The sequence below is a fragment of the Littorina saxatilis genome, linkage group LG8 (genome assembly GCF_037325665.1).
Source record: "Littorina saxatilis isolate snail1 linkage group LG8, US_GU_Lsax_2.0, whole genome shotgun sequence".
Taxonomy (NCBI): Eukaryota; Metazoa; Mollusca; class Gastropoda; order Littorinimorpha; family Littorinidae; genus Littorina; species Littorina saxatilis.
Window position 1 is genome coordinate 69,656,587 of NC_090252.1, and position 22,298 is coordinate 69,678,884.

The window sequence follows — 22,298 nt, forward strand, 5'->3', positions numbered from 1 at the left end:
ACAGGTAAGTCAGTCTCCTTCTTAAAGTGTTCCGAAACCATTCTGCCACAGTGTACTGTAACCAGAATTTATCTTTACTTTCGTTTTGTTCCTATTGTGCTACGATCCCCAAATTGTAACATTCCGACCTCGCTTTCATCCGTGTCTGCCGAACCGGCACCGAGAGCTGGCAGCTCTGTCAAAACAACCCGTAAAAACACAACAAGTAAGCAATTGTATTCTTTATATATGAGGATAACAACTCATGCAGTATGATTATATTCTAGGTTTTATATGACCATGACTATGATTTAGGTTGGTTTTGATGCCTTTCATTTGCATTTCGAGTTCGTGACTCGAAGTTCCACGTGTGTTTTGGTTACGTCAGCAACTGACTGTGGGCAGTTTTGACATCATTGTAGATCTCTTTTTCGTTGAGAATAGTTTATTTAATAGCAAAGACACTCTAACAAGATTTTGCAGAAGAGTTGCTGCCTAAAACCTTTCAATTGTTGGAAATCGTGCCAATGTTCTATTTTTTGGATATTTGTTCATTTCGTTTTTAGTGTACTCCACTTCAAGGTGGTTTAGTGAGTGTGATTTTGATTACTTCCCTTGAGTTGGAAAAGTATTTTGTTTCACAAAATGTTTTGAGTATGGTTTTTGTTTGTTCTTTCAGATTTTCACCATAGCGACTAAGTACCAATGAATTGATAGCAAATGCAGGTTCTACAAATGTCAGCATTTTTAATTTATTTGGGTGATTGCAAGTGCACGTTCTGCAAATTTGGAGACATAGCTCAGTTGGTAGCGCGCTGGATTTGTATTCAGTTGGCCGCTGTCAGCGTGAGTTCGATCCCAGGTTCGGCGGAAATTTATTTCACAGAGTCAAGTTTGTGTGCAGACTCTCTTCGGTGTCAGAACCCCCCCCCCTCCCCCCGTGTACACTACATTGGGTGTGCACGTTAAAGATCCCACGATAGACAAAAGGGTGTTTCCTGGCAAAAATTGCTTAGGCACAGTTAATAATTGTCTACTTATTGTCTTTCGGTGTCAGACCCCCCCCCCCCCCCCCCGTTTACAGTACATTGGGTGTGCACGTTAAAGATCCCACGATTGACAAAAGGGTCTTTGGCACAGTTAATAATTGTCTACCTATACCCGTGTGACTTGGAATAATAGGCCGTGAAAGGTAAATATGCGCCAAAATGGCTGCAATCTACTGGCCGTATAAAATTTCATCTCACACGGCATCACTGCAGAGCGCCTAGAACTGTACCCACGGAATATGCGCGATATAAGCCTCATTGATTGATTGATTGAATTATGAGCTATGAATTTAACACGCTCAAGTTCAATTTTACCCATACACCTGTGTACAATCTATATATTCTTTTTCCTCATTTTCTTCACATAGGAAGACGCCATTCGCTTCCGCAGACAAGGCGACAGATCGGGGAATGTCCACTCTCTTCCGCTGCAGTTAGTGATCAGGTATCGACAACTTTGTCCACTCTTCATTGTGGGTGACGCGAACTGCGACAAGATTTCTTTCCCAATTCTATAATTGGTGTTACATATTGTTTTTACACATTTTAACTAGCATGCTTCTTAATTGAAGCGTGACAAAATCATTTTGTCACATTGACTGAATTCTCAGACTGTCCACATTGACTGAAATCTCATAAAAGGGCAGAACCCACTGTATATTTACCAATGGTTTACTTTTTCATTCCTATTTGCTGATGTGTAACACCATGATCCACAACCCACACCCAATTTAGCTGCTACAGTGTGTGAACAAACTATTGATGTACTTTTTACAATGAGCGGTTTTGCTGCTAGCATTGGTCACCTCCCTGGGCCCAAGGGAGAGAAGCGTCTTACCTACCTGGCGCGAACGCTAGAGGACACGGGTGAAAAATTGCTTCTTTGCGATGTGTAAATCGGTACTTTTCTATTTTATTCTGCAGCTTAGGTAATTGCGCATAGTCTTCATTGTTTTTTTAAATGTGTGGTGTCGAGATATGTCCGAATCATATGCTACCCATCTTTTACACATGTCCCCGTGTCCTCTAGCGCTCGCGCTAGGGGAAGTAAGCAGGGCTAGCAGCAAAAGCGCTCATTACATGTGGGTTGATGGTCTGGAAAGATAGCTTTTGTTGTCAAAGTCAGGGTACTTGCCTCACAGAGTGACTGGATGTGCAACTATGTTTGCATTCAGATCATTTCAAACCTAAGTTGGTGATGTGTAAATATTTGTTTTTATTCTCTTTGTACACACCTTTGCAACTTTAGTTCAGTGTGTTGTGTGTGGTTTTAGTTGTTACATATACATTGATATTTTGTTCATTTTGCACATGATTGCATTTTCGCAATCCCTTTGAGTTTGCTACTGTGTGTGTGTGTGAACAAACTGTACTTTTGCTGTACTTTTTGCAAGTACGGGTGTACTGATGTGCAACTATGATAGTGTTCTTCATTGCGATCATTAGTGCTGTCTTTTTATCCAGCTCCCAATTGTAAGCATGACGATGTGCACACAGTTCATTTGCACATTTAGCGTTGTGTGAGAGTGTTTTTCTCTATACATATGCATGGTGATCTGTAAACATTTTGCTTCTATGTAAACATGTTGTTGTTCGCAGAACCAACTTCACATTTTAACTACTTTTTATTCACATGTTTGCCAAAGTGTAAACATTTTGTTCCATTTAACGCTGGTTGTTTTTTTCCTGTCTCAAGACAGCTCAAGACATGTATGGTGATGTGTAAAAATATTGTTCTATGGGCACATTTTTTTGCACATTTATGTACTTATGTCAATGTAGCCGCTAATTTTAGTGCAGTCGATCGTACAAACATTTCATTGTGGGTGACTCGAGCTGTCGGCGAACTGCGACAAGATTTCTTTCCCAATTATATAATTGGTGTTACATATTGTTTTTGTACATTTTAACTAGCATGCATCTTAATTGAAGCGTGACAAAATCATTTTGTCACATTGACTGAATTCTCAGACTGTCCACATTGACTGAAATCTCAAAAGGGCACACATTAACGCTGTTTTATCCTTTCAAAATTATATGAAAATTTGATAGGCGTTTTATTGTTCACAGTACCAACTGTTACTTTTTCCTATTTGCTGATGTGTAAAACTGTTATTGTACGGTGCACACTATTTTCTCCCAATAAATTTATGGCATTTTGTTTTGTATGATGCCATCAAACATTTAACACGTTTTTGTTGCTTATTCACAATTAATTCTGTAATTTATAAAGAAAAAATCCCGTGCGTACGTAGCACGGGTATCACTAGTGTATTTATATTCACTAAAACCAACAAAGGAGGGGATAAAAAGGTTCCACACCTCGTGCATGATACACACAATGAGGTCAGCTGTGTGTGTGTGCGTGCAGTGTGTGTGTTTGTGTATTCGTGCGTGCGTGCGTGCGTGCATGTGTGTGTGCGTGCGTGCGTGCGTGCGTGCGTGTGTATGTGTGTGCGTGGGTGCGTGCGTGCGTGCGTGCTTGCGTGGGTGCGTGTGTATGTGTGTGCGTGCGTGCGTGTGTGTGTGTGTGTGCCTGTGTGTGTATTCGTGCTTGCGTGCGTGCGTGTGTATGTGTGTGCGTGCGTGCTTGCTTGCTTGCTTGCTTGCTTGCGTGCGTGTGTGCGTGCTAGCGTTTGGCTGCGTGTATTTCTGTCAGTCTATCGTTCTGTCTGTAGTCCAGGCATCTTAGCCACTTTAGTGAAGGGAACGTTGAAGTGACAATGACTAGGTTTAAAATGTCTCTTATCAGAAAGTTCAACCTCAGTCCTTTGATGTTTATTAAACACATTTTCATATAAAGTTGGCGCTTCATATGGAAAAGTGGCTTTGAAATTGACCCTAATCCTTCTTTGGGCTCTGTAAATGTCGTTTGGGGCTATGGTTGTAAAACGGTATCTACTGGTCACCCCAATGTATAAACTGAAAACTCTTTCTGCACCAGAACACGCAGAAAGGATTGTATCTGCCTGATGTCTGATGCTTTTCAAAATCCCCAACCACTAACACCTTCAAAACGGACATTAACTGACACTGTTGTTTTTCCCTATATAATCCTTACTATTTTTCCGAGACGTCGTCCTGTTGTGTATTTAGCTTGCCACAACCTCATACATGGTCCTAAAAGTTAAAGTTGAAGAAAATACTAAAGATAAATGAATAAGCTGACGCAGTGTCATTCGCACCGTGAATCCCCCCATGGGAACATACTAAAGTCTGGTTCCAAATAGGCTCAATTTCCTTCTATTTCTTTGTATTTCTGCCTCGTAGGGGTAGGGGTGTTCAAACCAAAGGCACCTTTAAACCAAAATTCAAATCACACATCTTACAATACTAAGACACTCAGCAGTGAAAGGGTGTCTGCTGGTAAAAAATTTCAAACAATCCTAAAAGTACTTCACTACTAAACGTGCTTTTAAAAAGAGCCGTTATTTTTCCCTCTATAATCAGTATTGTGTTTTCTGCGAACATGTAGTCTATTTAGATGGTTGTCATGTGCACATGAGTTGCTAAAGCGTTTTCAGTTGGGCATATGTCGAAAAGCAAAGAATTAGCCCTTTGAAAACCATCAGAACTGTCACACAAAAATAACATTTACCTATCTCACCAACTGACCAAACATAGGGCTTTTCCTTATGTATTATGTATTGTCGTGTTTTTTGTAGCATACTTGTGAAAACAGCCACCACTGTTGTAAATGATACTTTAAAGAGCATTATTTCATTTTTACAGTTGAAGGACAACCTGGACTGCCGTATATTACAGCTGTTTTACAATCAGCCAAAATTTTCTTAACAAACGTATGTTAAGAACAACTCCCATAGTGAAATTGAAGGGAAAAAAAGTGAAAACCCCCCTGCCATAGAGGAGCTAAAGAATCAACAATAAACGACTGCATGGATAGCTTGATGCACGAATGCATTGCGGACATGTTTGTCTCCAACCAAGAGAAAGTTCCAAAAAATCCCTTTTGTGCTTCTTATTATACAGTGACGTCAAAGACAGCCTTTTCTGCTGTTCATACATTCAGGGGTTATGGTTACACTAAACGACGTAGTTGTAGCCATACTGCCATCCAGATTTATTTTTTCCTTGCGAGCAGTCACAGGGTGTTTGTGCTGTCTGCCAACCGTTAGATGACCCCGCCCAAGTCTGTTAAGGGACCGTTTGACCGTTATAGAACGCGTCTTTTTGATTTTTTGGCACAGTTGGAAACGGTTGATTTTTATCCCTACCATTGTTTCCAAACATTATATAGGAATGTTTTGTGAACAACGGATAATAGCCGCTACTCGCATGTGTAGCAAAAGTGAGCGTACATACTCACCCTGGTCGTCCAGCCGTTGTCCGTTGCCCGTCTTTATCTGTCTGTACTGAACATTACCTTTGGATTTTTCTCGAACGCTATGAAGTGAAGAAACACCAAATGTTGCAAAATGTTGTATGACCCCAAGAGCTCAAAAAAGATACTTGAGAACCTTGACCTTACCTTAAGGTCAAGGTCACAGGGAGAATGAATGTGGTCTAAAAACTGCAAAATTTCACATTGTGCCAGTTTTCTGAAAAACACATTAAAAACAGCGGGCTTAGTTTTGTATGGTATACAAGAAAAAGAAAGCCTTATCTTCTGATACCATTTTGGTTGACCTCGCTTCAATGTCAAGGTCAGAGGAGCCCTTCAAAGTTGAATTGTAGACATATTTTGATGTGAGCTTGCCCCTTTAACTTTACTATGGACGATATCTCTTACAAACTTAAACACTGAGTGGGGCGTTTGTTAGAATTTCATAGTGAGCCACATCTGGTCACATATCGTTAGGGTCAAGGTCACATTGACCCCTATGAAAAATGTGACCAAGCCGGGTAAAGAAATCCATGTGTCTTGGTAAAAAATCTTAACAAAGCAAAGCCCATGCGACTCTCATGCTTGACCTTTGTCTTAAAGTGACCTTGACCTTCAGGTGACCTTGAAGGTGAAGGTCTAACAACTGAAGCTGGCAAGGACATTGTACACTATTAGAACTGGTTTACAGATTTTTCCTACCAAATTACACATGACCTTTGGCCAAGGTCAAGATCATCAAAGGTCACACATCACAAGGCTATCAATTCAAGACATAGGAAGCATAAACATACTTATTGGCACTTTCTACAAAGAGACATTGTCACTTTTAGTGATTCAATTGCCCGTTTCAGTCACATTTCATAAGGGGCAAAGTGACCTTGACCTTGATGATATGTGACTAAATGTGGCTCAATATCAGTATATAACATGTGCCCCACACAATTATGAAGTTTGAAAGATTTTTTTCATAGTTCAGGGTCAAGGTCACTTCAAAACATGTATACAATTCAACTTTGAAGGACTCCTGTGACCTTGACATTGAAGCGAGGTCAACCAAAATGGTATCAGAAGATAAGGCTTTCTTTTTCTTGTATACCATACAAAACTAAGCCCGCTGTTTTTAATTTGTTTTCCAGAAAACTGGCACAATGTGAAATTTTGCAGTTTTTAGACCACATTCATTCTCCCTGTGACCTTGACCTTAAGGTAAGGTCAAGGTTCTCAAGTATCTTTTTTGAGCTCTTGGGGTCATACAACATTTTGCAACATTTGGTGTTTCTTCACTTCATAGCGTTCGAGATAAATCCAAAGGTAATGATTTGTACAGACAGATGAAGACGGGCAACGGACAACGGCTGTACGACCAGGGTGAGTATGTACGCTCACTTTTGCTACACATGCGAGTAGCGGCTATTATCCGTTGTTCACAAAACATTCCTATATAATGTTTGGAAACAATGGTAGGGATAAAAATCAACCGTTTCCAAATGTGCTAAAAAATCAAAAAGACGCGTTCTATAACGGTCAAACGGTCCCTTAACAGACTTGGGCGGGGTCGTCTGACGGTTGGCAGACAGCACAAACACCCTGTGACTGCTCGCAAGGAAAAAATAAATCTGGATGGCAGTATGGCTACAACTACGTCGTTTAGTGTAACCATAACCCCTGAATGTATGAACAGCAGAAAAGGCTGTCTTTGACGTCACTGTATAATAAGAAGCACAAAAGGGATTTTTTGGAACTTTCTCTTGGTTGGAGACAAACATGTCCGCAATGCATTCGTGCATCAAGCTATCCATGCAGTCGTTTATTGTTGATTCTTTAGCTCCTCTATGGCAGGGGGGTTTTCACTTTGTTTTCCTTCAATTTCACTATGGGAGTTGTTCTTAACATACGTTTGTTAAGAAAATTTTGGCTGATTGTAAAACAGCTGTAATATACGGCAGTCCAGGTTGTCCTTCAACTGTAAAAATGAAATAATGCTCTTTAAAGTATCATTTACAACAGTGGTGGCTGTTTTCACAAGTATGCTACAAAAAACACGACAATACATAATACATAAGGAAAAGCCCTATGTTTGGTCAGTTGGTGAGATAGTTAAATGTTATTTTTGTGTGACAGTTCTGATGGTTTTCAAAGGGCTAATTCTTTGCTTTTCGACATATGCCCAACTGAAAACGCTTTAGCAACTCATGTGCACATGACAACCATCTAAATAGACTACATGTTCGCAGAAAACACAATACTGATTATAGAGGGAAAAATAACGGCTCTTTTTAAAAGCACGTTTAGTAGTGAAGTACTTTTAGGATTGTTTGGAATTTTTTACCAGCAGACACCCTTTCACTGCTGAGTGTCTTAGTATTGTAAGATGTGTGATTTGAATTTTGGTTTAAAGGTGCCTTTGGTTTGAACACCCCTACCCCTACGAGGCAGAAATACAAAGAAATAGAAGGAAATTGAGCCTATTTGGAACCAGACTTTAGTATGTTCCCATGGGGGGATTCACGGTGCGAATGACACTGCGTCAGCTTGTTCATTTATCTTTAGTATTTTCTTCAACTTTAACTTTTAGGACCATGTATGAGGTTGTGGCAAGCTAAATACACAACAGGACGACGTCTCGGAAAAATAGTAAGGATTATATAGGGAAAAACAACAGTGTCAGTTAATGTCCGTTTTGAAGGTGTTAGTGGTTGGGGATTTTGAAAAGCATCAGACATCAGGCAGATACAATCCTTTCTGCGTGTTCTGGTGCAGAAAGAGTTTTCAGTTTATACATTGGGGTGACCAGTAGATACCGTTTTACAACCATAGCCCCAAACGACATTTACAGAGCCCAAAGAAGGATTCGGGTCAATTTCAAAGCCACTTTTCCATATGAAGCGCCAACTTTATATGAAAATGTGTTTAATAAACATCAAAGGACTGAGGTTGAACTTTCTGATAAGGGACATTTTAAACCTAGTCATTGTCACTTCAACGTTGTTCTCTAATATGCTTGGACTACTGTATGTCTGCTTATAATTACACAAGAGCACTGACCACAATTAAAGCAAAACGCAAAATCAGTGTGACCTGGAAGATTTGGTTGAATGATTGTGACCGTAAAGAAGTTTTTGCAAACTTGTTTCTTTGTGTTTTGCCTTTCTCTTCCCGTAATCGTCCCTTCGGGGGTGGCGGGAAGGGGAGACGATGGAGGGAGTCATCTATCGATGCATGGAACGGCCGGATCACTCCATAGTTACGTTGTCTGTGAGTTGTTTCAAATTGTTTTTTCGCTTTCTTTTCTTCAAACTTCTTCCCTTCCAGCCAAAACATGTCAAAACTCTATCCCAGATCCATAATTTTCATTTCCAAAAGAAATTACGCGGATTCTACCAGTGCACCCAATGGTCCTCCCCTCGTCCCACCACCCACCCCATCCACCACCCACCCCCACCCCAATCCCCACCCCATAATCTGTTTTCCTCAACAAGTGCACCATAGCGGTGCGCACAAAGCGACAATAAGCAATTTGTGGAATGTGTCTCCCGCTCGGCGCGTCGTGTTTACAGGTGGGGTGGGGGTGGCGTCCGGGGCGGAGGGGGGAGGGGGGAGGGGGGCTGTGAGGAGGGGAGTATAGGAGGAGTGGATCAATAATTGCCTTTCGATGACCCCCCGGTACCCTCATCCGTCGTAAATATGCTGACGCAAGGGGCAGAGGGCGGAGGGGGGGGGGGGGGGGGAGTGGAGGGATGTACGTGTGGATGGGGGAGGGAAAGGCATAACATTTTGAAAAGTGTTTGTGTGTGTGTGTGTGTGTGTGTGTGTGTGTGTGTGTGTGTGTGTGTTTTGTGTTTATGTGTGTGCGTGTTTGTGTGCGTGTGTGCTGTGTGTTACCATAAAAACAATTATCTTGGAGCTTAAACGATTTTGAGTGTGGGCATAACAACAATTTCGGAGCCACTCAGAAGCATGCAGACAACTTTCACTCCATAATGTCCATCCATCTTAAAGTGACATGTTTTTTGTCCTCCCATTGGTTGTAGCCAGCAGACCTTGAGACAGGCTACCCGAAATCCCCCCCCCCCCCCCCATAGATATGCCGCCCCCCCCCCCCCCCTTACAGCTCCCCCCGCCTGCCTCGCTTGCACCCATCGCCTTCATAAAGACATCCCCTTGTTGGTCAATTACCTAGACCCCGTTCGTCTTGAAATGACGCCAAATATAGTCCTGTTAAAATGCACGACGGAAAGCTGCAAACGAAAGCAAAACTTGAAACTGACACATCACACGAATGCTATCGATGTCAAAAGTTGTAATCTAAACCAGTCTGATTTCTTCATTGGCGTAAAAGAAGTGTCCGTTCAGAGACGCAACGACGGGGAAGAACGAATGCAAATTTGTGAAGAAGCTGACGGGAAGAATATATTGTGCGTGCTTGACAGTCTGCTTGTCCTTGTTTTCCCTAACGTGTTGACATGAATAATCTGAAGGAATGGTCACAAACTATTACAGTGACAAAATGGAAAGGACACATACAAGTGTCAGTACGTCACGTGTGCGCTTTGGAAAAAAACAAACCTTCTTATTATCTTTTCTTGGCCAAGCCCAGTGAGCAGCAGCATTTTGACAGAACAAGGTCGCATGGTAACTTACCGCCGACTGTGAATGGGTTCACTGCACACTGTGTCGGCCCGTGTTTTCAGCGCATCCAGTGAGACACTCATAAGGAAGACAGGTCATTCGGAAGGAATTAAATAAGGTTGGTGGGTGTGTGTGCACGGTGTGTGTGTCTGTGTGTGTGTGTGTGCACGGTGTGTGTGTGTATGTGTGTGTGATGTGTGTATCTGTATGTGTATGTGTGTGCGTGTGTGCGTGCGTGCGTGCGTGCGCGTGTGTGTGTGTGTGTATGAGAGAGAGTTGTCTTCCATCTAGCGACATGTCTCGCTCAACCCTGAAATGTTTTGTTCTGGCTTTTGTTGTAGGCCTTAACCTGCCTACTGTTTCAATATTGGACGGGGCAGAGTGAAGCACTGGTTGGCCCCGGAATGGTTTGTGTGCGTGGCGAGGAATAGCAGTGATTGTCGTCAGACGAGTGTGTGTGTGTGTGTGTGTGTGTTTGTGTGTGTGTGCGTGTGCGTGTGTGCGTGGCAAGGAATAGCAGTGATTGTGGTCTGACGTGTGTGTGTGTGTGTGTGCATGTGTGTGTGTGGCGAGGAATTGCAGTGATTTTCGTCAGACGAGTGTGTGTACGTGTGTGTGTGTGTGTGTATATATGTGTGTGTGTGTGTGTGTGTGTGTGTGTGTGTGTGTGTGTGTGTGTGTGTGTGTGTGCGTGGCGAGGAATAGCAGTGATTGTGGTCTGACGAGTGTGTGTGTGTGTCAGTGTGTGAGTGTGTGTGGCGAGGAATAGCAGTGATTGTCGTCAGACGAGTTTGTGTGTGTGTGTGTGTGTGTGTGTGTGTGTGTGTGTGTGTGTGTGTGTGTGTGTGTGTGTGTGTGTATGAGAGAGAGCGGTTGTCTTCCATCTAGCGACGACGGGAGAGGCCGGGCAGAGTGAAGCACTGGTTGGCCCCGGAATGGTTTGTGTGCGTGGCGAGGAATAGGCAGTGATTGTCGTCAGACGAGTGTGTGTGTGTGTGTGTGTGTGTGTGTGGTAGGAATAGCAGTGATTGAGGTCTGACGAGCGTGTGTGTGTGTGTGCCAGTGTGTGTGTGTGTGTGTGTGTGTGTGTGTGGCGAGCATATGAATAGTAGTGATTGAGGTCTGACGAGTGTGTGTATGTGGCAGGAATAGCAGTGATTGAGGTCTGACGAGTGTGTCAGTGTGTGCGTGTGTGTGTGGCTTTTCTTCTCGATACACCCGATTCCTTTCGGATGAGACGAAAAACCAAGGTCCCTTCGAGTACACTACATTGGGGTGTGCACGTTAAAGATCCCACGATTGACAAAAGGGTCTTTCCTGGCAAAATTGTATAAAAATGTCCACCAAAATACCCGTGTGACTTGGAATAATAGGCCGTGAAAAGTAGGATATGCGCCGAAATGGCTGCGATCTGCTGGCCCATGTGAATGCGTGATGTATTGTGTAAAAAAAAAATCCATCTCACACGGCATAATTAAATCCCTGTGCCTTGAATATGTGCGCGATATAAATTGCATAAAATGAAAATAAAAAAAATAAATAAATCCCTGCGCTTAGAACTGTACCCACGGAATACGCACGATATAAGCCTCATATTGATTGATTGATTGATTGATTGATTGATTCCCTGGGCATTAAGTTCTCAGGAACTATAACTATTTCTATGATAGTTGATTCTGCGAGAGAGAGAGTGGACGAGGTTGCTGTAAGCGGACAGACAAACAAATAGTAATACAAAACTGAGCTTGATAGTTCTATCCTTCTATACTCGGCTTCCTGACGAGTGGGCGTGATACGGATAGAATTATCAAGCTAAGTTTTGTATTAATATTTGTTTGTCTGTCCACTTAAAAGACTGTTGGGTCGAAATATGTGTGAATGTATTGTTGTGTCAATAACAAACGTTCCAACAACCTACCTTTCTTGTTTTTTTATCATGTGTGTCTCTGTGTCGATGTCATCATCATTTGAAGGGTGTGTATATTAGTGCTTGTAGTTTCCTTTTGATCCTTTAGTGTTTCTATTTTAGTATCATTTGATATGCAAGTGTTGTTTAGTTGTTCTCTTTGCTCGTTTCAAGGACACATTGTTATAAGAGGGCAAGCCTTAAATCTGTATCATTGAAATGTCAAGTCCAGTTCAGTTCAGTTCTCTCCCCCTCTTTCAGTGGAAAAGTATACTCCCAAATGTGTGTCGACTTTACATGTCAAGAACTCGTGGCTATTTCACAAGGTGAATAGGCTCGTCAAGCCAGTGTCTGGAATTCTATACACACAAAGAACCGCGCCGAACGTCCCTGTGATATCTGTGTGCAGGCAAAACGCCAGGTGGGTCGTGAAAGGCAGTGTGCAACACACTCGTGACTGGACACGCTACAACCTTGGGTGTTGATCCGTGTTAGAACCGTTACCCGCAGTTTGCAGTCATAGCATATCATGTATCAAAGCTTGCTTCCAAACTTGCTTTGACGCAATTCATGGCGAGCAGTGAACCTGTTTATGTTGAATCTTTTTATAGACGGTCATATTCATTTCATGGCAAACAGCTTAACGGTTTGGCGTCTGTCCAAATAAAATCCCCAATAGTTTTAACAATGGTGTGTGCCAAAGGGTTCAAACGTGCTTAAATACACACTGACTGCATGCTGACAATGAAACAGTTCATGCTTTATTCAGAAGATAAATATCAAATGACTGTATTACAATGACCCAAGATCGCTTTCACAACACTGTCTGAACAATTCAGTGTATGTACACCAACGTCTGTACGTAATTCCATTGTATGGCATGGGTTTCCAAGAGTCTTACGAATGGAAAACAAGACAAGTCAGTGGTTATTGAATGTCTTTTTACAGACAAAAGAAAACATTTACTAAAACGTCGCTCTATGAGTCTTTAAAGTGGAACAACAATAGTGAATACACACGACAAACACAAATAACGGATGTTCACTTCTCTGGAAGTAGCTTCTTGTAAGACTTAGATTCCCAATATACACATAACAAAGACACCCAATATACACATAACAAAGACACCCAATATACACATAACAAAGACACCCAATATACACATAACAAAGACACCCAATAAACAAACTATGAAGACAGGTGATGAGTTGTCACTGAATGTTGCTTCTTGTAATCTGGCGGGCAGCGAAATGACACGAGTCTCACGACCTTGTTCACAAAACATTCTGCACAGAAACTGGCATTTCATTGCGTGGTTCTGGACCTATTCACAGCATATCTTCATTCTCAATTAATCATCTCGGTTACCTCGCAGGGTATTAGACTTCATTGAAATCTGCAGATATGTATATGAACAATCCGCTGTGTTAGGAACGCGTTATATTACCAACACGCGGCTTTGACACAAAGTGAATACGCACTCCAAGTCAGTATCAAGTATTTTGTACACGAAAACGACCGAGCCACAGGTTGGCAATGTGCCATGTTTGTGGAAACAAAACACCAGGTGTGTCAGCGAAGGGGGGGGGTGGGTATACACCGGTGTCTGGACACCCTACACCTCTTTACTGTGATCCATGCTAGGACCGGTTCTCGCAGTTTTCCGTACAAGTCGAAGCATATAACAAAACTCGCAGTAACAAATATTTCAACGTACATGTGTATTTGTATTACCTGTGTTCAGTTGGAATAAGAAAGCTGCATCTATTTCTTGCCTAACAATGAGCAAAACGATTTCGCGTTTTTCCAAACCCAAAATAAACTTAATATTCGGTCGTGCCAAAAAGTGTTCAAACGTTCTCAAAGTCACACTAACTGCATGCCAGAAACCAAACAGCCTATAAGAGGCAAGTAGCATTAAGACAATAATGAACGTTATTTGCTCTTTATAGGTGAGCTACCTAAGGAGCCGTTTTGTGAAAGGTTTTCTATCGAACTGAACCTTTCAACAGTTCAGGGGACACTGACTGTGATCAGAAGTTGATTAATTAGAAGTGATCAACCCCAATTACCTGCAATCGACGTACGGTGATACAAGCGCCCTTTGGACTTTTTCCGAAAGCCGATGTGACAACACACAAAAAAGGTTATTCTGGGGAATTTGTTTGTTTGTTTGTTTGTTTATTTGTTGCTTAACGTCCAGCCGACTACGCAGAGCCATATCAGGACGAGGAAGGGGGGGATGAAGGGGGCCACTTGTCAAGCGATTCCTGTTTACAAATGCACTAACCCATTACTTGTGTCCCAGCAGGCTTTAGTAAAACTAAATTAATACCTACTGGAAGATTACCAGTTTCCAGTATGTTAAAATAGGCTTAACCTATCTACTGCTGGACTTACATCAGAACACTAACAGATTAAACTATACATGAATCGCGAGACAAGCGGAAAGAGAAGAGATTTTTGGAAAAAATACAGGTGAATGAGCAAGAAGGCAGAAAAAAGAAAAGAATTCATGAAGAAAAAGAGAGCACGACAGGAAAGAGGAACCAAAAATCTACCTAACAGCAAACTAGAAAGCTCCTGCGGTTCCAAAAACAGGAGGGGCCTTTAATTTCATAACCGCAGTGCCCCACTGCGGGATTCTGGGGAATCTTTCACTGGGAAAACTCGATAATTATGCAACCCTTTGATTAATTCGATCTTCCATACACCACTCAAAAGTTTTGCAATTAAGAAAACGGAATACAATACTGGAAGTAGGAGCTCAGTAAGGACAGATAAAGTTAAAAGATCATCAGCTTGAAAGTGGTGCAGAACTATGCTAATTCATTAAAGGCATTTTATTCCCCCCTCTGCTTCTTTACCTCTGTAAACTTGTAGGGGTAGTTATTTTTCGATAATGACCCAGCAACCAAACAAATAACGACCCAGCAACAGCCTGAATCCTCGATAGTGCAATGGGTTGAGAAGTTGTTCTGCTTCGGTACTACTTTTTGCGACTGAAAAGTTCCGAACGCTCTAATGTACGAAGTATACATCTCTGGAGCAAACAATACAAACATACCGCATTTAAATTAACAACTACAGGCCTGAACACATGAATCTTCATATAAAATCCATGAGTTCGGTTGTTTTCTGAATCTACATCTGCCGTGCTCAAACGTTCATCACAAGCAATTTCCCGCAAGGCAAGTAACTCATACTAGCGACAAGAGTAGTTCCCCTTCTTTTCACTCAGTTTCTTCGACAACAGACTGCAATCCGACGGTCAGTTTTCAACAATATTTCATTTAATAAACAGATCACACGCAACCAAATGCACACATCTCATTAATTTAAACAACATAAAGCGGTTTCATACATTATTTTCCCCAGAAAACTGAACTTCATACAGTTTTTAACGTTGGAACACGGGTGCAAAAGTTCGTCTGCTAGTCCCATTTGACGAAAGAACATTATCCTAGGCTAAGCGATACCAAAACATATACAGAACACACAATATCTGCCTTTGCCGCCACAGCAGAATAACAGCATATCTGTGTACTTGATTTTAGTCCAAAATAGGAAAACTGACAAAAAGTGTTAACAGAATGGAATGATTTGCACGGAACTATACAACCGCGCATTAATCAGTCGCCTGCGCAGGTAGACAGGTTGAGTGAATAGGATTCGATCAAACATTTGCACAAAAACACATGTTGTCTTTGAAAAACTGAAGAAAGGAGGAATAAAGAGGTTACACACCTCGTCTCAGTGATTATAAAAAATAATGGTCTCAGTTCGCGGTCATGAAAAAGCTCGCTAAAGCTCGCATTTTTCATGATCCGCTAACTTCGACCATTATTTTTAATAATCACTGAGACTCGGCATGTAACCTCTACGTATTCGGCAATCGTTTGTTTTACGACCCTCTCCTGTGTCGAATAGTCTTTCTTTCTTTCTTTATTTGGTGTTTAACGTCGTTTTCAACCACGAAGATAATATCGCGAGTCGAATAGTCCCGACCTCCGTTCGTATTCAGATTAATTCAGTGCTGGTGGGCACGCATTCGCCTGGACAGATGAAAGTCGTTGCATTTAGCAATTCAAATCTGTAATACTGCGATTACACATCCATTCCGTGATGCGGTGCGATGTTAAATCGGATTACGCAGCGTAAACAAACACACCATCCTATACGCTGTATCAAAAGACCACCCAAAACAGTATTTTGATTTGAATGATCGAACGTTTAAACGATTAGGCCTATTCCAAGACCTTCCTCGTGTGTGGTGTCGTTAATTCAAACCGAACTCTGTAGTTCTTTATGCGAATTCAAGTCTGTACCTCTAACAACATCCACTCGGGACGGAAATTTAAACAAAGCCGTGGTGCAGCGGGAGAACTAATGAAGAAATCACTGTGTCGAATCATAAACCAAACATTTAAGGTATTCCTGGTGAATGGTGACATTATTACAACCCCCAACCTAAACTGTTTAGCTCTTAGAGAGACACTCGTGAGATAATAATCGTTCATATCACACGTGTGTATATCATGTAAATGAGGTCATGTCAAGCAAGTCTGGCAAGGACCTGTTTTTTCCACTGCTAATAATGTCTACGTCACCGAAACAAACGTCATTATAGAAAAAAAATGCGCTCGCTAATTACCCTCGATGAAATGTTAGTACTAACACGTCACGCCACACTTTCAGAGTGACGTTTCTTTACTTTGAGGTAATAGATTGCACGAGTCTTTAGAAGAGATCGAGGTTCCAAAACAAGCGTCTACAATTTAGCTGCCTCGACTGCAGGACATTTTCAGTAAAATACACGTAAGTACAGTAGGTAGGATAAACAGAATACTACATGGCTTGCTGTTTCGTACCAGATTTACACTCGTTGCTTTTTCAAATACTGAAAAGGTCGCTTTTGCTCGCAGTTCAATATTTAAAAAAGCAATTCGTGTACATCTCGTACGACACAGCAAGCCATGTAGTATTCTCTATATAGACAGTGCATTTGTCCATTATATATCTTTAAAACCAAGTGAGTGTTTCGTCGCGATATAACCTTCGTGGTTGAAAACGACGTTAAACACCAAATAAAGAAAGAAAGAAAGTGAGTGTTGCCCGAACAAGCGTGCTGCCATGTCAAGCAAAACGCCGGCAGGTTGTACGTGTTGCGTCGTTTGCAGACACAGGGTGTGTGAAAGCGCTCTCATTAACAACATACCTCTTAGGTTCTTCAGCAAGAGGCTTTGTACCCATGATATGTAGTTTCCTGCTTTCTGGCGTTAGTACTGATATCTTTCTTTGCTTTTATCCCCAGTTTTACTGCTGAAGGAAGAATATACCGACAATGTCTAATAACGAAAAACCATTTTTCTTGATTTTGATGCCTTAGTCTGGGGACAGCCAGTAACTAAGCTTCCAAATTCTTTTGCTTGATTTTGTACAAGTGAGAAAAGAAGAAAAAATTGTCATTGTGAGATTTTATGAAATGAAACGGCAATTGAGTTGTGAAAAAATACGTGTTTTGCCTTTGTCTGGAGTCTGGACTCAAAGTCTACACTGGTCCATGTAGAGAATCACGTTGTGTTCAGTGTGTTGGGCAAGCCAGCACCGATTCAACCAGACCCTGCCAAACTTGCTTTGGCTCCAATCGGTGGGCTTTTTCTTCAGTTATGTTCAGGGTAAACCAAAAGCAATGCCTCCCACTAAAATGCTAATTACTCCTACATTTGGTCAGCGAATTACTTCACATGTGGTGTTCATTAGTTTGAGATGTAGGATAACAATTTCAAAACGTTTCAAGTATGTAGGTCAAGAGTAAGAATGTTTTTCAATTCGGAGAATGCCTCAAAAGTAGGGGGTTTGACACTAATCAGTGGCCACATTCATTTGACTTGAACCCCCAAGATTCCTTGTAATTGCTGTTGAGGTTGGTTTTTGTACGCAAAGGCCCTTCAGAAAAAACAACTGGTAAAAATCTGGAGTGCTAAAAACGGATAATTGGAGCTACTACTCAGTGCCAAATATTGTTGAGTCAATCCCCGGAATTCGGATTTCTTTTATCCGAAAGAGCATACAAGTCAGAACATTTTACGTACAAATTCCAAACTGTGTACACTTATTATCCTGCATCTCAAGCCAATGTACACCAAATATGAAGTCAATTGCCAAACTCATTTAGGAGTTATAAGCATTTCAATGGGTGGCTTTTTTGGGGGGGTCACCCTGTATATTGACTGTGTTGAATCCAAACAAAACGTATATCCTCTCACACAACAATCGACAGAAAGACGCATGGTACCCACAGAGATATGATGGTACCCCACAGCTCGCAAAGCTGAATGCTCAGTGAAGCACAACTGAGAGCGACTGTTCAAGGCGTGCTTTGTGCGTGACAGCAAAAAATCAGTTTCTTATCAGCCAAAGAACACCGTTCAATGACTGCATGCCCCAGAAATTACAAAAACTGTCGAATACCATCTTCCGTTAAATAGCGTGCCAGGCAGCGACGTTAAATGGCTTTTAGGGCATAGACAGTTTGAATGAAATAACACGACCATGAAGTTTGTAGTTGGGGTACAGGTTGTTGTAATAACTGTTTTGACGAATCTATGTACGTGATAATTTGAAAACCAAGTTTCCTTGTTTTTGTCTGTAGGTTGTACTTTCTGTGACGGGTTTTAGAACTTTCAGGAAGGTTGCAATACATTTGCAGAAAAGCATGAGTGTAACTTTCAGACATTTTTCGTGAAGAATCTATTGACTCTATGCATAAGGTCCTGCAAGCTTCAAAGCAGTCCATTTGGTCATTGCTACAAAGCAGTCCATTTGGTCATTGCTACAAAGCAGTCCATTTGGTCATTGCTACAAAGCAGTCCATTTGGTCATTGCTACAAAGCAGTCCATTTGGTCATTGCTACAAAGCAGTCCATTTGGTCATTGCTACAAAGCAGTCCATTTGGTCATTGCTACAAAGCAGTCCATTTGGTCATTGCTACAAAGCAGTCCATTTGGTCATAGCTACAAGATAGCGCTTGTTGTCAATCCTCGTCAAATTGACGCAAACAGCACCCTTTTCGGCCAATATCGGGGTTGACACCTGCATCAGTTGGAATGGCTTAACACAAGAAGTAAGCAAGATAGCCATACCAACCTGTTCTGGGGAGTTCATTGATTGGACTTTCTTTTCCGTGTCCACAAATGGCTGACTTTTGTCTATTCTGAATTTGTGTCGATTCGTGCATTGGTAGCTTATCGGGTCGATTGTTCGTGGTAACTTTACTTGAACAGGTGCAATGTGACCATGTGAAAATAATCTCTTACCAGGAAGATAGCCGCGTCAGGGTCCTTAAACGCATTTAATTACATGAGTATGAATTGTTCAGTTGGGTTACAATAAGTGTCACAATATTTCCCAATAATTAAGTACACGTGAAGTCGGAAAAACCCGCATCTGAGTAAGCCATGAGTTGATCTTGTTACAAAAACCCTATCAAAATATTCACTTGCATAATTATATGCATGTAGAATGTTCCCTCACAAACGTGGAAATGTCCAGTCTACTCATTGCAAACAGTGTCTTGTGGTGGCACTATCGCACACAGTGCCTTGTAGGGTACTATCGCACACAGTGCCTTGTAGGGTACTCTCACACACAGCGTCGTTCTGCACAAAGGACAGACAAGGTGTTCGTGGCGACGTGCACCCCCCCCCCCCCCCCCCCCTTTCCCCTCGATGGTGTCAGTTTTGTTGTGACGACGAGTGATATCTCTAGACGGTATAAAGTAAGGGTGGGAACCGACCTGTGTCAGTTTAGCATATTGCCCGATCAGATCCGCTACAGCTCCTCTAACTTCGGACATCAACAGCTGGCTGTCTCTTGACTTGGATCAGTTTGCTCACTTTTGTAACTGACAATAAAGTTTTTAACAGTTGGCTGTCTCTTGACTTCTATCAGTTCGGTCACTGTTGTAACTGACAATAAACACTTGGCTGTCTCTTGACTTCTGTCAGTTTGATCACTGTTGTAACTGACTGAGAAGATTGAATCGAAATTTCATCATCGTTCTCTGTCAGTGACAATGTATTCTGTACTGTGAGAAATAACTTGTGTCAATGACAGTGTATTCTGTACTGTGAGAAATGACTTGTGTCAGTGACAGTGTATTTTGTACTGTGAGAAATGACTTGTGTCAGTGACAGTGTATTTTGTACTGTGAGAAATGACTTGTGTCAGTGACAGTGTATTCTGTACTGTGAGAAATGACTTGTGTCAGTGACAGTGTATACTGTACTGTGAGAAATGACTTGTGTCAGTGACAGTGAAATCTGGACTGTGAGAAAAGGCTTGTGTCAGTAACAGTGAATTCAGCGTGACTGTGAGAAATAAGTATTGAGCCGTGTGCGGCCTCCGAGCCACACCCGCCTCGGTCAGTAACACAAAGCACGCCAAACTGCATTCATGACATGTGTGAAGAGAATCTGGAAAACTTTGTCTGAAGGCAAACCCAGTAAGCTAGAGGAGAACCAGGCCCGTGTACGTATATCGCTGAGAGAGATACCCAGCAGAACACGACATGGTGGAGCCTTGGCTGATTCTTTAACCGCGTGCAAGGGAAAGACGAGTCGTTGATCAAACCCAGCAGTGCACCGAGACTGACAGCTGTGAGTTGTGTGTACAGTGCACCGAGACTGACAGCTGTGAGTTGTGTGCACAGTGCACCGAGACTGACAGCTGTGAGTTGTGTGTACAGTGCACCGAGACTGACAGCTGTGAGTTGTGTGTACAGTGCACCGAGACTGACAGCTGTGAGTTGTGTGCACAGTGAGGAAGCACGCTGCTTGTAGCAAGTGGAGGTTTCAACCCGAGACCATGGCGGCCAGAAACACGCAACATCCAGAGGCTGACCACTGGCGGCAGATCGTGACGTCACTCTACCCTGATGCTGCCACCCGTACCTACTGTGTGCCGCCGGTACATTTTAACAGGGTGCCCTACGTCAGGGACGTTGTACCCGGTACCGGTCTGTCTGTGCATGTGCTACAGCCACAACCTAGTGCCCGGTTTCTCCACAAAGCTCTCAGTACCAATCCTGAGGGATGGACAGTACCGCAGCATATGTGGTCCGAGGAGCCAGGGCCACATCTCCCTCCAGTAGGAATGCAGGACAGCGACTTACAGGACGACTTTTCCCAGAACCACGTGATGCAAAACCTGCATGAGCTTGGCGACCGTCGTCACGAGGCAATGTTCGTCCTATCTCAGCTACAGTTTGGCAGCTACCTTAACAAGCCTGCCTACGCCGCGGCCGCTAAACAGCTCCCAAGACCCAAAGACTTGCCACAAACAGATCGTCAGGGTGATTTTGACTTTCTGTTAATCCACCGCCAGCACGGCATTCTGGTCGGAGAGCTCAAGTCTGTGGGGAAAAACCAGGGTGTCTCTAACCAGTCACACCCTCCGGCCGATCCTGACCTTGCCGAGAAGGTGGAGCGAGCGGTCAAGCAGCTGGACAGGTCAGAAAGAATGGTGAGGCACCTTGTGAGTGACATCGGACCTGGCATGACTGTCAAGAAAACTCTCTTCCTGCCTTACGTCAGCAGTGCTCAGTTAGAGCGAGTCTTGGACAACGATGATCAGCTCGAACAGGTAACGAGAGAGAGAGAGAGAGAGAGAGAGAGAGAGAGAGAGAGAGAGAGAGAGAGAGAGAGAGAGAGAGAGAGAGAGAGAGAGAGAGAGAGAGCTGAACTGCATTCAACTGCACTTTATTTTACAAGAATGAAGATTTATGGCTGGGCCTTTTCTTGAGAGTGAAAGAGCAAGAGGAAGAGAGAAAGAGAGAGAGAAAGAACTGAACTGCATTCAACTGCACTTTATTTTACAAGGATGAAGATTTATGGCTGGGCCTTTTCTTGAGAGTGAAAGAGCAAGAGGAAGAGAGGGAGAGAGAGATAGAGAGTGAGAATGGGAGAGAGGAGGGGGATGGGAGAGAGAGAGAGAGAGAGAGAGAGAGAGAGCTGAACTGAACTGATTTTTATTTGGCAAGGATGAAGATTTAAGGCGGGGCTTTTTCTCAAGAGAGAGTTAGGGGGAGAGGGAGGGAGAGGGAGGGGGAGACTGCGTTAGACTTTAGGAAATCCATAAAGCAGGGGATGGAGGGGGAAGAGGTGGGGGGGGGGGGAGGGTGTAATCTGTGTGGAAACGTTCCATTGAAAATTAGAAACACAATATTTACAAGCACACAACATGGTTAATACATGGTCTTTGGAAGTTGGTAAGTCCGGTTTCTTGTCAGCGTCAAAATCAAGTTTTGACCGAAACGAAATGTCAGGATCGATTTCATGATTGTAACGTTTCCCAAAGACGTCAGCTGTACCGTGTTCTCAATGTTGT

General features: G+C 42.6%; 1 protein-coding gene across 1 annotated transcript in view; it reads left to right on the forward strand.

The window, feature by feature from the left end:
- Positions 1 to 19,971: 19,971 nt before the first annotated feature.
- Positions 19,972 to 22,298, forward strand: part of LOC138974871 (uncharacterized) — an 11,141-nt gene continuing 8,814 nt past the window's right edge. Inside the window, exons 1-2 of the mRNA XM_070347598.1 lie at positions 19,972 to 20,569; positions 20,731 to 21,554. Coding sequence (XP_070203699.1) covers positions 20,778 to 21,554 — 777 coding nt within the window. The 5' untranslated portion in view covers positions 19,972 to 20,569; positions 20,731 to 20,777. The remainder of the gene's footprint in view (positions 20,570 to 20,730; positions 21,555 to 22,298) is intronic.